Genomic DNA, 14655 nt, shown 5'->3' with positions numbered 1-14655 from the left:
ATGCATAGCAACCACAACAGACACAGCTTGAAGTAGATATTAATGACAGAGCTTTTAGAGAGCTATGTGACCAATAATTAGTTGACTTTCCAATAAAAAAAAATCTTATTAATGTAGAGAAGAGAACTGTTGCATCCAGATCCATGCATAGAAGCTATCAGTGAGTTACTGTCATCATTCAGTAAAGCTTTTATCAAAGATCAATGCAAACTCTGCATGTAGCTAATGCAAAGTGACAGCAGATGAGAAGAACCCCATAGAGAGTCGGACTGCAGTCTGCAATTATCAGTTTGACTTGAAACTTGAATCTACAGAACACTGCTTCGAACTTGTCACATGCTGTTAGTGGCACACTATTACTAGCTCCCCAGGCTAGTGAAAGCGGATAACATATACATACTAAATCTAGAGCAATTGATAATAGTTTTTTCAATCTTACTCACAAACACTGGCTAATCTACAATGTATGTACTGTACCTGTGTACTATGTATGTATTCTACCTACATTCCAAAGTTCAGCCATACACCACAAATCTATTATTTACCTTTATTTTTAAAATTAATATTTTTTTTTGATTGTTCTCTCCACTGTAACTGTTTGTGCCGCATACCACTGTAAAAACATGTCTCTTGTAATTTGTGTGTATACTGATTATGTCTAAATAACTAAATGTGTCTGTAATTTTTCTTTGTGGAGCTTTTCTCCCTGGGCCTCTGCTGAAAAGGGGCCTTTTCGGCTCAGTCAGACACCCCCGGTAACAAATGTAAAATAAAATAAATAAATATTACAAAAGCAGACAGGGCAGTGTAAGACACAGCTGTGTGGATACTACAAAGGATACAATCAGTAAACTACAGAGATAAATATCACTTACCTTTGTCCATTAGTGAAGAAATAGCAGAGCTTTCATCAGTGTTTGGAAGTTCATACTCCACAGACATCAATGGAAACATCTCCTGCACACAATGAGGAGAAAGAATATGAGAAAGAAACAGAAAACCGGTCAATCATTTAAAATGCGTGCACTGTATATAACGTACAATAACTATGAAATAGAATTTCTCAGCCATCTTCATTCCACTCAGTAATACAGTTAGTAATTTTTTTTTCAAGATATAACATATTTACCTTGGCTGTCATAAATGACCCATGTCACACATGTGAGGTTATAAGAAGAAATTTGTGTACTCTAAATTTCAAAGTTAAAATGTGGCAAAAATGTTTGCAATTTTGAGGCTTCATTTGTTGTATTAAAGTCAAGTTAATGACTCTTTGAGGAGTATTTTTGTTTTTCAGATTCTCAGTATATTAAATTATGTTTGTACTTCAAAGGAAAAAGTGGTAAAAATCTTCATATCTCAGCTGAAGATGATATTCATAAAACTAACATGAAAGCTCATTCAGGTTACAATGACAAATTACTTTTGTCTTGGTATAACACATGGCCACCATTACATTCAAAAGGGGTTTTGAACATGATTATTGCTGCAAGTTTCAGGATAAAATATTGATAACTGTCTAGTACTAAATATGTGTTCGTCAAATGAAACTAGCATTAGAACTCTGAAATTAACTTTTAACCCTTTCATTCTAAATATTCCACTTGTTATATTATGAACCTTCCTTTTAAAATAATGTACAATTATTTTTTTTTCAAATTCTAAACCTAATATGATTTTTATAAACCAGTTGAAAAATCATACCTCAGGTCTCAGCTGAAAATGATATTCACAAAACTAACATGAAAGCTCATTCAGGTTACAATGACAAATTCTTTTTATCTTGGTATAAAACATGGCCACCATCACACTCAAAGGAGGTTTTGAACACGATTATTGCTGCAAGTTTCAGGAAAAAATATTGATAACTGTCTAGTTCTAAACATGTGTTCATCAAATGAAACTAGCATTAGAACCCGGAAATTAATTTTTAACACTTTCACTATAATCTGCAGTGGTGCAGCGGTAGTGTTGTTGCCTCACAGCAAGAGGTTCTCCCATTTGATTCTCAGCTAGAGTGCGGGGAGTGCCTTCTGTGTGGAGTCTGCATATCCTCCCCACGGTTGGGTGGTCGTTCGAAAGACATGCGTAAATGGGCATGCCTTTGTTGAAGGTTGAATGTCGAGCTGGCACCTCGGCGTTCGTGAAAACCTACTGCCAATCATTAGCAGACCGGAGTTCCGCTGTGGCGACCCCTAACCGGGAAAAGCCGAAAGACAAATAACAACTCTAAATATTTGATTTGTTTATATTATGAACCTTCCTTTTAAAATAATGTACGATTATATTTTTTTTCATATTCTGCACCTAATATGATTTTTATAAACCAGATGAAAAATCATACCTCAGGACAGAACAACATAATTCTAGTGACATGGTTCTTATTGCAGGGCCTCATTACGGCATTCTGAAAATTCATATAAAACATTTTCAAAATAATACAGTTTATTTATGTACTGACAAAGATTTTAAAATACAACAAACTAAGAAAGTTGTGAGAATTTCCATTAATATGTACTGCAGGTTACATTATAGGTAAAAAAATATCTCTTAAGAACTGAGTATGGTGACTGAGAATACATTGGATTATTCATTAAACAACAGATACGAATCGATAGCACCTCACACTGCACTTTTTATTTTATATCAATAGAGTTCTGTGACATCAAGACGTTGCTTTGAGTTGAGGTTTTACATGAGTGACAAATGAGTTAATTGCAAATAACATATAAAGGGCAGGGTATGAAAGACAACACTGAGGCAATCTTTCTATGATGCATAAAAGTGGAGATTATTTATCATTAGTTGGTATTTTTTTAATTATTTATTGTTATCATTTACTACTTTTTCATCTTTTTAAATGTTGCTCATATTTTCATAACTGAGTTGCATATTATTGAAGTGAAATTACTAGATTAAAGGTAAAAAGAGACTGTCCCATGACTCAGCAAATCTTATAAGAGAAAATCCTCATTCACTGTATATGAGCATGATTGACCCTTTGATTTCTACCTTTCCACAATTAAGTGCAACCTCAGTGTTGGTTTATATAGAACAAGGTAGTATGGATGGCTTTTAACATGGCCCAGGCAGATTTGTACCCATGGAGGGAAAGGGAGTTCGCCCAGCTCATTTTACCAAAATAAGCATTTGTCTCTTAGGATTCATAAAAACACAGTGAATCTATAAAACATAAAAGGTTACTAGCCATGTAGAGTGCAGCACGCTGGAGGTGTGGCCAGTTGTTTGCCATTATGAAGGTATGCAGTACTTGTACATTTACATTAATGCTGTCAGTATTGGGTGACATGCTATCGCATGGCACTAGCTGAAAATTTAGATGATGCAATAGAAATCTTTCTTGGATATCTGCACTGTAACTTAACATTCACTATCTGCCAAATTGTACATGATGCCAATTATATAATGGATCTAGGACTATTAAACGAAAGTTCAGTAGTCCGAATCCACAATAAACGAACACACTTTAACAAAAGTGCTTTCACCGAAAAAGCACTTTTGTTAAAGTGCATTTAAAAAAAAAAACAATAAATCTTCTTTTATGAAGGGGGGCAAGCCCCCCTGCACCCCCCTACTTTTATATTCTCACTCCGAGGTCGCACTGCAGTGGGGAAAAGGGAATTCTCCCTTAACCACACCGTAGTGTGACCGGCACAATCAGCATACCTAGCCAAAAGTGCTGCTTCAGTGAATAGCACTTTCGGTTATGTATGTTCGGTGATTTCTGCTTTGGCAGAAAGTGCCGTCAGGGTTCTGTACAGATCCCTATATAATATACATTTATATACACATATACACACACATATATATATATATATATATATATATAAATATATATATATATATATATATATATATATATATATATATATATATATATATATATATATATATATATATATAAATATATATATATGAGAGCGAGAGCTGTGTGGGTATTTATACCTCTTTAAATATATCAAAAATAAGCAACAATAAAGGAGTTGTTTGTAGTCATCTGAAACATCAAGTCTGGATTAACAAAGTTATTTTTGGTTCTGTGCATCTCATCTGCACAGTTTTTAAAACTCAAAAGGTTGTTTGTGAAAACATACAGAAAAATACATGCCTGGAATGTTTTGCATTGTGATGCATTACAGTACTGATGAAAAGTTTGAGAGCAAAGAATCTGGTCTTTGTAAAGAAGAGTTTTTGCTGAAGAACATTACCAATTCAAACATTTAACAGTAATTGCTGTTACCAGATATTTTGGGCAGGCTTTTGTCTTATTTAATCTGATTTTACACAAAAATTATGATGCCAGAATTTAGCCACATGTTACATATTGTGCACCAGATGTTTGCCACAGTTATATGGTCCACAGTAAAATAGACATGATTCAGAAAAACATCAGGGGACAAAATAGGGACAAACTCCAAACATTTTTGATTCACACTGTGAGGGCTGCAGTTATCTAATGAAGAGAACATAAGATGTGTGCTTGTCTATAACGAATATAGTAGAACACTATGGCATACAAAGTCTGTATCTTAAGCTCATGAATATGAACCAGTATCAGTATTGCCTACTACTCCCATATCATTTCAGGGGAACAACACAACGGTATGTGAAGAACTGACCTGCTGCAGTGCTACAGAGGTCCCACATGTACTACATAACTCAGAAGTGAAGATACAAATGCAGTTTATCTGCCATCAGGGGCAATCAGCAGTTGCCAAGTATGCCCACAAATCAACAATAGTATACATGGCAAGAACAGAACATACTCAAGGCACATTTATGTTTTATGTGTATAGTAAGTGAACATATACATAGCAGGCAGCAGGCATTACCATATGTAAATGACAGTATCCATAAGAGTCATACTAGAAATGCCCTTTTCCCACAATGTGCCCATCTTTGATTCAGAGACATGTTAGTTGTAATGAGGTAAGACCTTATTGTAAACTAATTTGTGTGTCTTTTAATCATAGTTATTACCACAACATACAGATCATTGCTGATCTACATATTGCAGTAATAAATAGCAGCTCATGTAGGAAGTGACATTCTCCTTATGTTATCCCCCCCACACGCACACACACACACACACACACACACACACACACACACACACACACACACACACACACACACACACACTCTTACAAAGCATGAAAACACATGAACACACTAACCACAGTCCCTAACCTGTTTGCCCTCCCATTCACCCCACCCCTTAGTAGTTCAAGTGCCATTACAGCACTTATCTATTCTGCCCTGGTGGCTAGTGTATCCCATACCCTACTCCCTGAATTGTCATTAATAAATAGTAATCCCTGGTGTTCTAGTGCATCTCCCACCCCAATCTGCATACTACCATTAGTGCCATTAGTGCATTTTTAGAATATCCACTGGTGTCTAGTGGCTCCCCACCCCGATCCCCTTTTCTGCCATTGGTGCCATTTCAGCACTTTAATAGTAATCTCTGGTGGTCTACTGGTTCCTCCACCACATTAATTGCAGACAGCTGGACATGGCCTTTTGGCCATGTTTAATACCATAATGTGAGGGGGACAGACATTCTTGACTTTTTGGTCGAGTGATTTCTTGAATTGCTCACCCATGTAGATGCCTTCCTGGATCCAATTCCAGGGAGAGAGACCATATGCCTAATTAGCATACACTTCTTCCCCCAAAATGCCTCAGTAGCATTCAGCATACTTAAGGAGCCTCCCCTGCTTGATGCTGCAATCATTCATGGTAAAGGACCATGCAGCACCATGTTTGGGCAGTTGCTGAATCAGGGAAAAGTACCACAACGTGCATATGGAGATGTACACATCATGGTGCCTTCCTGAATCCCCCCACATAGTTGTATTTAATGAGTTACAATTATAAATAAGGACCATATTTTTTAACATTTTTTTTAGGAATGGTCTAGCTGATTAAAGTCATAAGTATAGGAACTTGAATTACAAAATGTATTCAAGTTATTTTGAAGACTATTTAAGATTTCCTCTATGGAGTAACTCAGCTTCTGTTTAAAATATCTTTGATGTGATTCTTAAAACTTCATATTATACTCATTCTATTGGTAAAGTTATAGCAGTTACTAACCAAAGCTGATTGATACTTAACTTGTAGAGGTTTAAGTCAGTCTTTAAAATGACTGTCTCCATTTTGAATTTTTGACTTGACAAGATTTAAATTGTTCTTGAATATCATTTACCTGCTTCATTTCATTTTCTGTCCATACCAAAGTGGAAATGTGCCATATAGATTAACACTTTAATGGATGACAAATAATAATTAAATTACATACTCCAATACTATTATACAAAATATTACATTCATTGCTTACCAGGTCTTTTAAAATCCTTTGATCTAGTTAAGTATGCTGTACTTCTCTAAGCATGAGCTAAATCATTTTAGCTATTTTAAGTCTCAGTTTATTGCATTTTGGTCAAATAAGGCAAATGCAGAATGGAACTTACCTAAGAAGCTAAACTTCTTTTTTTCTTTCTTTCTTTCTTTCTTTCTTTCTTTCTTTCTTTCTTTCTTTCTTTCTTTCTTTCTTTCTTTCTCCTCCTCCTTTGAGCTGGCCATCAGGTGACACCTGCTTCTCCCCTCAGTCACTGGATCTGCTAAGTTCACTTTAGCCTCCTCCAAGCTCAACCTAACACACACACTGGGCTGGTAAGCAGATTATGGATGCTGGTACAGTATCATATTGCTGACAGAGAGTCTGTCCTAGCCCCTCCCCCACTACTTTTTGGCAACCTTGCAAGCACCATAATTACTGTGCTGGTAGCTGCAGTCATACTTCTACAAATGTCCAATGTTCGACCAAGTGGTAAAACTGCTTTGCACACAGCTTAAAAGGCTTTCAATAGTACTATTTCAGTGAGTCTAGGCTGCCTCACTCCCCTAGGATGGATAAGCCTGTTAGCCAATCACTTCCACCTTCCCTTTGCGAACCCTAAGAAATTAAACTTCCTCAGATAAACTCCATTTGGTGTTCTTTGGGTACCACATCCAAAATAGTAATGAGAGAAGAATGAAGAAAAAAAGGATTTAAAAAAAATCTTTTTTAATTACTAGTGTATTTTAAATTTAAAAGTGTGGTCCATTTTAAGAGTTTTCTGAAGCTGATATTGTTGGATTACTTTCCTTTACCAAAATACAATGAAAAGTACCCTCAAACCAACTCTTCTTTAACATTATCTAGAATCTCATTAAGAATAAATCACCCCTGTCTAGCTGCTATTTCCAAAATCTAATAGATACTACCCAGATTAATAATTTGTCCTGAAGTTCCACACCTATTATTCAGAATATGCCATTTGAATCTAGGCATTTCAAGTTCTATCTTCTGTGATATAGCTGCAATCCTTTTTTTTTAAATGAGCAACTTAATAAATTATAAGCATGCACTTTAAATATAAATATAAAAACCAAGAGTCCTAAAACTGTTTCCTGAAAAATATTCACAAAGTTATTCAGTTGAGCAAATATAAACAGTAAACTTCTCTTAATATAATTAGGTAAGGTACTTACAGTCAGAGAGCTAAGAGAAATTAACATAAGAAGGAAAAAAGCAGGCCAGTAATGTAGCAGTACACACTGAAGACTAGAAGGAATATAGAAATTTAATGAAAACAGAAAAATATAGAAACTAAATAAACATTAGAAATAATTTCAGAAATGAAAAAAATGAAATTACAAATAAACCTTAGCAAGGAAACAGAATCAGAAAGGAAAGGATAAAAATCAAAAGTACATTTTCCACGCAGAAAAAAACATAACTGAACATACACACACACACACGCATATGTATTATATATATATATATATATATATATATACACACACACACACACACACACATATATATATATATATATATATATATATATATATATATATATATATATATGGGTCTACTTTACTTACCCGAACAGCCACATCACTGACTTTCACTTCGCCAAGATGACAGGAATGAAAAATCAGAAGACCGACATCCAGAACACCAACTTTCCACTCGAGGTAAATAACTGCTTGGCCATCCTGTTGAACTTTGCCCCTTACCCCGAGGCAGTGCAATCTTGGAGTTGGTACATTTAGTTAGAGGGTGTGGGGGGAAAAGCCCCCACATGGGTGGGTTTAATTTTTTTGGGGGGATGGCTAAGCGGTTACTTACCTCGAGTGGAAAGTCCGTGTTCCAGATGTCGGTCTTCTGGTTTTTCGCTCCTGTTGTCTCGACGAAGTGAAAGTCAGTGATGTGGCTGTTCGGGTAAGTAAAATAAACATATATATATATATATATATATATATATATATATATATATATATGCATATATATATATATATATATATATATATATATATATACACACACACGCACGCATACACACACACGTGTATATATATATTTATTTATTTATTTATTTTACATTTGTTTACCGGGCTAGTCTAGCTGGATACATGTCCATTTTCAGTAGAGGCCCGGGGAGAAAAGCTCCAAGAAGGTACAGATAACATAATAGATGCTAAGACAATAAAAATTACTATAGGCTTTACATATATTTGAAATAGAGATAAAAATAAAACAATTGGCTATACATGTAGTTGAAATAGAGAATAAAAATACAACAATTGGCTTTACACACTATATAAAACAGGCTTTACACACTATATAAAACAGGCACAGAACTTAAGTAAATAATCTCACATGCTTCAATTGCAATTGTCGTCCTAGAGGGAAGTGGTGGAATTCTGGGGTGGTACAGGCCTGGACTTTTGTTAGTCAGGTTTGGTACAGGGGCACAGCCAGTGTGACTTGAGGAATTCCTTGAGGTGTTTTTGAATTGGTTGAGTGAGGTAATAATTCTAGGCTGGTTGGGAGGGAGTTCCAAAGCCTACCAATGGAGTTGGTGTAGAGAGCATCACCTCCAGAGTTATTAGATTTGACGGTTTGTACCCGGACAGTTTTAGAAGATCTGAGGCAGGTTAGCTTGGAGTAGGGGCTAACTATTTCATTAAGTGAGGGGTGTTGTCTGGTTGGTTAATTATCTTAAATGCCTCAGTGAGTTGGTTGATTTTGAGAATATTGGGCAGTTCTAACCATTCAAGTGCCTTTAGATTTAGGCAGTGGTGGTATGAATCTGGCTATATGGTTATAAGCTGTAGAAAGTTTATTTAGCTCAGTCTTGTTGAGGAATGAAAATATTGGGGAGGCATAAAGGAGGGTTGAAAGGAGATGGAGCTATAGTTAGTTTGGTGTGTGGGGTTAGGAAGTTATTTATTCTGTACATGGAGCCTAGTTTCTTATTGACAGAGTTAATGGTTAAGCTGATGTGTATGTCAAATTTGAGCTTCGTGTCGATGGTCACACCAAGTAGTTTGGTGTGGGAGACAGGCTCTATGATGGTTCCATTGGTAGAGATCACGTGGAAAGTAGGGTTGTTGGCTTGGAGGTTCGATGGATGCAGAGGGAAAAAATAGCAGTAACTTGGTTTTAGTAGGATTTAGTAAGAGTTTTAAATCTGAGAACCATTTTTCAACTATAGTAAAGCACTGCTGGGTTGAAACTTGGAGTTTGGTGAGGGAGATGTCTGAGCAGATCAGGGTGGAGTCATCTGCATATTGAATACAAGAGGTTCTAGGGATGACTGAGTGAAGATCATTTATAAAGACAGAGAAGAGAAGGGGACCAAGTATAGAGCCTTGGGGAACACCAATGTTATTTGGGAGTAGATCGGATAGCTTGTTTTGCCATTGGACGGCTTGTTTTCTACCAGTGAGGTAAGCATTGAACCAGCTGATAGCGAGGTTACTAAGACGTAGTGTTTTCAAGGTGTGGAGCAGGAGTTGGTGATTGACCATATCGAAGGCTTTTGACAAGTCAAGAAAGAGAGCGGAGGATATTAAATTGTTGTTACGGTTGCTGTTGAGTGAGTCCACGAAAGAGAGAAGGACAGTGGTTGTGCTATGATGGGGGCGAAAACCATGCTGGGTGTGGGACAATAGACTATTTAGGGTGAGGTAGTTTATGAGCTGTTTATGAACACACCGTTCCATAATTTTGGCTAGTGGAGACAGTATAGCAATGGGTCTGTAGTTAGATGTGTCTGTAGATAAAACTGTTTACAAATGCATGACTATGTAATAATTAAGAGTTATGTGTCATAAATCAATACAGTAAAATGAAAAGGATTTAATGGATTCAAAATATTTTGATCCATCCATGTCAGGTCACCAACACTTGCGTCAGTGAGGACAGAGACTCAAATATAGGCCAGCAAAAAGCCCAACAGCTGACACGGGTTCATAATAGCAATTGCTCACTGTACATCCTGTAAAGAAAATCACATCCCTTGTTTCTTCTTTATGTACATGCAATTGGCACATTCATTTTGTGACATGGAAGCCTGGTACCCACAGGTTAGGCAAGGGCTGTATGTTCTATTAATTCTTGTCTGGGAACCCCTATATGCCACTATATTTCTAGCAGTGAGAGTTGAGTGCTAAGCAGCAAGCTTTCTGGTCTTGTTGCGTGTCCTATTCATCTGTTGTGGAGCTCCCCTTACTTTGTGGTAGATGGTCACTGTCTCTTGCCTGCCACAGGAAGCATGCCTCTGCATAATAAATTCCTCTGGTTTTGTGCTTGCAAAATGGCAGCATGTGCTCTATAGACCTGTGGTCTATGGGTACAACACACAGCACTCTTGCTAGGTGTCACCAACTGGCCTCTGACTCCAGTTCTCCCTTGTGTTGCCAGAGCCACAACTTGAACTAAACACAAGTCATCTGGGTCATACTTAAGAGTTTTATTGCTCTGTGTTACAAGGTTGAGCCACTGCCTTTCATTTAAAACTAAAGGGAATGAAACATATGCATTCATCCATACATCCACTAGTAAGGATTAAAGTAGCAGAAAGTAATGCAGGATAGACCAGAATATTCTATCTTCAGCAACAATCTGCAATTCATTCTGTAGGATTCTCAGGTAAGCTATGAGATATAATCCCTCCAACATATTCAAGGACTGCCTTGCGGCATCCTCCCAGTGGGCTGTGCCTGATACACCTCCTGTGGTAGGCACCCAGGGACCATTGTCACAAGGTGCCTAAACTACACCAACTAGCTCTTTTCAAAACAGAGTGGTTGATGCACTCTGATATTCTTCTGAATTGCCTGGAAATTTACTCTATCACTAAGACTAAATCTGGCCACCTTGCAAATGAACCTCATTTATTTTGCTTGTATCCATGGTCTTTTGCTCTCAGTCATGACCCAAAGCTCATGAAAATAAGTAAGAATAGTGATGTAGATGGACTAATAAATTGAAACCAGCTTAATATGACCAAGCTCTTGCTTCTCCCCTACACAGCTATTTGCAGGTCATCTCTCATTTTCTTTTAGCTTCCCTCATAAAATTACCCCAGAGATACGTTTTGTATGCTGATTATTCCTACTATCCAGTAACCATCACCCCTCTACTAATCTATCAGATCATTCACTCCATCTTAGAGCAAGTGCAAATCACAAGAGGCTGTCATCAAGGCAGCCATCAGGCTTTTCTAGTTACTGGTCTAGTTCCCACCCCCAGGTAGCTGATATAAATGGTCTCAGTGGCTAAGCAAATAATGCTTGTGTGTGGACTTTTTGTTTCTTTGTTTGTTTGTTTTAATATTGCTTAATTTGGAGCTTTTTGTGGGAGGAATAAAGTGCATAATTATGTGGCATAGTTCTTTCCCTAAAAAGGTAACAAACAATTACATTTCCTTGACTGATAATTAACTGACCAACAGACCATACTCTTTATAAGAGTATTTATAGCTGCACCAATAGCAGAAGATTCTAAGCTACTAGACATACTTTAGTGCCCAAAGCAGGCTTAAATATCTCCATCTGAATCAAAGCTCTTCACTTAAGCAGATGGACAGCCACTAGCTAAGTCCCAATAGTGCAAAAGACAATCAACTATGGCCATGAGATGGACTACATGGTAAAGGATTCCAGAAAGCAAGGAACATATTGGAAAAGAGTCCAAGCATGTTGGATCAGGCTAATCTCATGTGTTGATATGGTGCTTCTACATTTTTCTATTTACTAGTAATTTACTGGTGTTCTTTGTCATTCTTGGTTAATTAAAAAGTAGTCAGAAATGCATCTTGCAATTGATATTATCTCAGCATAAATAACATGAACCCCTTAAAAGTGAACACTGCCCATAATATTTTTTTTAACATTACATAGGCAGGTCAAAATTAAATAAACTTAGCTTGCGAGGTTTACTTTTACAAAAATATTTGAATAGGGAATAACCTCAACAAAGGAAAATAGGAACTAGTTTTAAAAGTCCTGTGAAAGTTGCCATTTTCACCCATGTAAACTGTTATAAGTACTTACCATAACTCCCATAAAAGAGCAAAGAGGGCACAGATACTAAGGAAGATTCAATGGTAGTGCACTGTTTTGTATTCACTATGTGGCTTTACATGATGTGTAGAGATGTGCAACCATGGTAAGCACTGTGGCATGCTAATTACAACATGAGCAGCTGAATTGTATCTAATCAATCAATCCGAGATGAAGGAGGTATTCAACAAGCTATAAAACAACCATGTAGACTCAGTGCTTGTTTTCCCTGTGAATTCCAAAACCTATTGGAATACAGCCATGGTAAGGAGTCTACACAGAATGTTAGGAGCTGCTGTTGCTTTAATTCACGTGTGTGTGCAGCAGCAGGTTAAGGTCTAAGCTGCTACTGCTGCTAATAGACCATGGCCAAGAAGGAGAAGTGTTTCAGACCCCGTTTAACTTATTACAGTCTGCATGAGGTAGAAATTGTAGAGGGCTACAGGATGGATAGAGACACCCTACAGGAAGTCTGTAACCTCTGTCATCTGCAACTGAGACCCAGGGCAAAAATCAAAGGGAACCAATACCAGTGGAGACAAAGGTATGTGTAGCCCTTAGAATTGTAGCTACAGGAACCTTTCAAAGTCCAACAGGGGACATGCTGGGGGTGTCACAGGCATCAGCATGATCCTTCATTAATTCCTGAATGATGTCCTCCAACATGCCAGTGACCACATATATTTTCCCAGTACTCCTGAAGACAGGTCCATAAATATGCAGGAGTTCTACCTTGTAGCACACTACCCTGAAGTACTGAGTGCCATAGATTGTACACATATAGAAATCAAGGCACCACCAGGGGAACAGGGAAGGGTCTAATAAATAGAAAGGGCACCCACTCCATTACCTGCCAATTCATGTGTAACACTAAGGGAATCGTCCTGAATGTGTGTTCTGGCAACCAAGGCAGTTACCATGACTCACATATCTGGCGCACCTCTCAAATGTATCAGATGCTCACTAGGGGTGATATCTCACACGGTCATTTAGTCGGGGATACAGGTTATGTACTGGAACCATGGCTGATGATGCCCATCAGAAATGTACACACACCCACTGAAGAGCTCTGTAATGAGGCACATGCTCAAACCAGAAATACGATAGAGTGTGTGTTTGGCCTGCTGAAGTCGAGGTTCCGGTGCCTAGCTACATCTGGGGGAGGCCTGCAGTGCAATCCATGTACATGTACTGAAATATTCACTGTCTGTGCCATGCTTCACAACATCACCCCAAGAAAACAGCTTCAGCAGGATCAACAAGGAGAAGAGGCACACATCCCACCACCAATGGCAAGATCACCCAGCCACATGCAGGTGAGGAGTCAGAGGGGGAACTAGCAGCTGCTGTGGGTGTAGGCAAATGTAGGCATGCTCAATATTGTCTTGCACTGGCTAAGAGGCAATGCATAGCACACTCACTCACCACCTAAGGGGCTAAAATCTTCATCCTGTGCACATACAAATAGTCTCCAAAAAGGTGAACAAAGATGGTAAAGTGGAGAGCTGCAAAACAAACAGCTTCAGCAATAAAAACAGAGCTTCACAACGTCAGGTACTTTAATGAAACAACAACGCTTTTGGATAAACTATCCTTCTTCAGTGTCTATCTAAGGCTAAAATAGATTGTCTAATTCTGACAGAGAGCTCCTTTGTCTTGTTCATAGGTGTATACTAGGCTAATGACCATTAGATCTTTTTTAAGCCCAGGTATGGATCCAAAATCTCTGACAAGTTGTGATGCACTTTATAAATGTAAGCAGGGGATTGGGAAATGAAAAATTTACAATCAAGGGCCTATGAGATGGATCATTTCCATGCTGCCTGTGCTCACTGGAGACATAGGTACCAAACCAGGGAAGAATTTTCTGCTACCCATCATACCTCTGAGCTCTACAGATTTTCATAGAATGTCCGAATTTTTTGACTCATATTTTTGGTCTGCTCCTCATAAAATGTGAGCTTTCTGGCAAATCACCAAGGGTTGAAGTCGCTAGTTAATGACATACATTTGAATTTCAGAGTTCATATCCTTCATAAAGTGTGTGTTAACACAAACCATGTTGTTTTAGCAACTTTCTAAGTTTATAAGAGCAATATTTAAAATGAGGGCTTTGTTCAGATTTCTTGCACTAAGAGGTTGAGAGGCATATTCTCCATCAAATTGTCCAAGCTTCACTTGAATTGGATTAGGGAGGAACTCTGCTTCACATGGATAGGGAGCCTGTTC

At 37.7% G+C, this 14655-nt stretch overlaps 1 protein-coding gene across 1 annotated transcript in view; it reads right to left on the bottom strand.

Annotated features, from left to right (window-relative positions):
* The window catches only part of LOC122801683 (interferon-induced very large GTPase 1-like), a 141576-nt gene that overhangs the window by 65522 nt on the left and 61399 nt on the right, over positions 1-14655 (bottom strand). The window contains exon 2 of the mRNA XM_044071193.1: positions 876-957. Within this exon, the coding sequence (XP_043927128.1) occupies positions 876-957 (82 nt within the window). The remainder of the gene's footprint in view (positions 1-875; positions 958-14655) is intronic.

The sequence above is a fragment of the Protopterus annectens genome, chromosome 5.part0 (assembly GCF_019279795.1).
Source record: "Protopterus annectens isolate FY-2018-M chromosome 5.part0, PAN1.0, whole genome shotgun sequence".
Lineage (NCBI taxonomy): Eukaryota > Metazoa > Chordata > Ceratodontiformes > Protopteridae > Protopterus > Protopterus annectens.
Note: the sequence above shows the minus strand (reverse complement) of the source record. Positions and strands in the feature narration are given on the sequence as shown.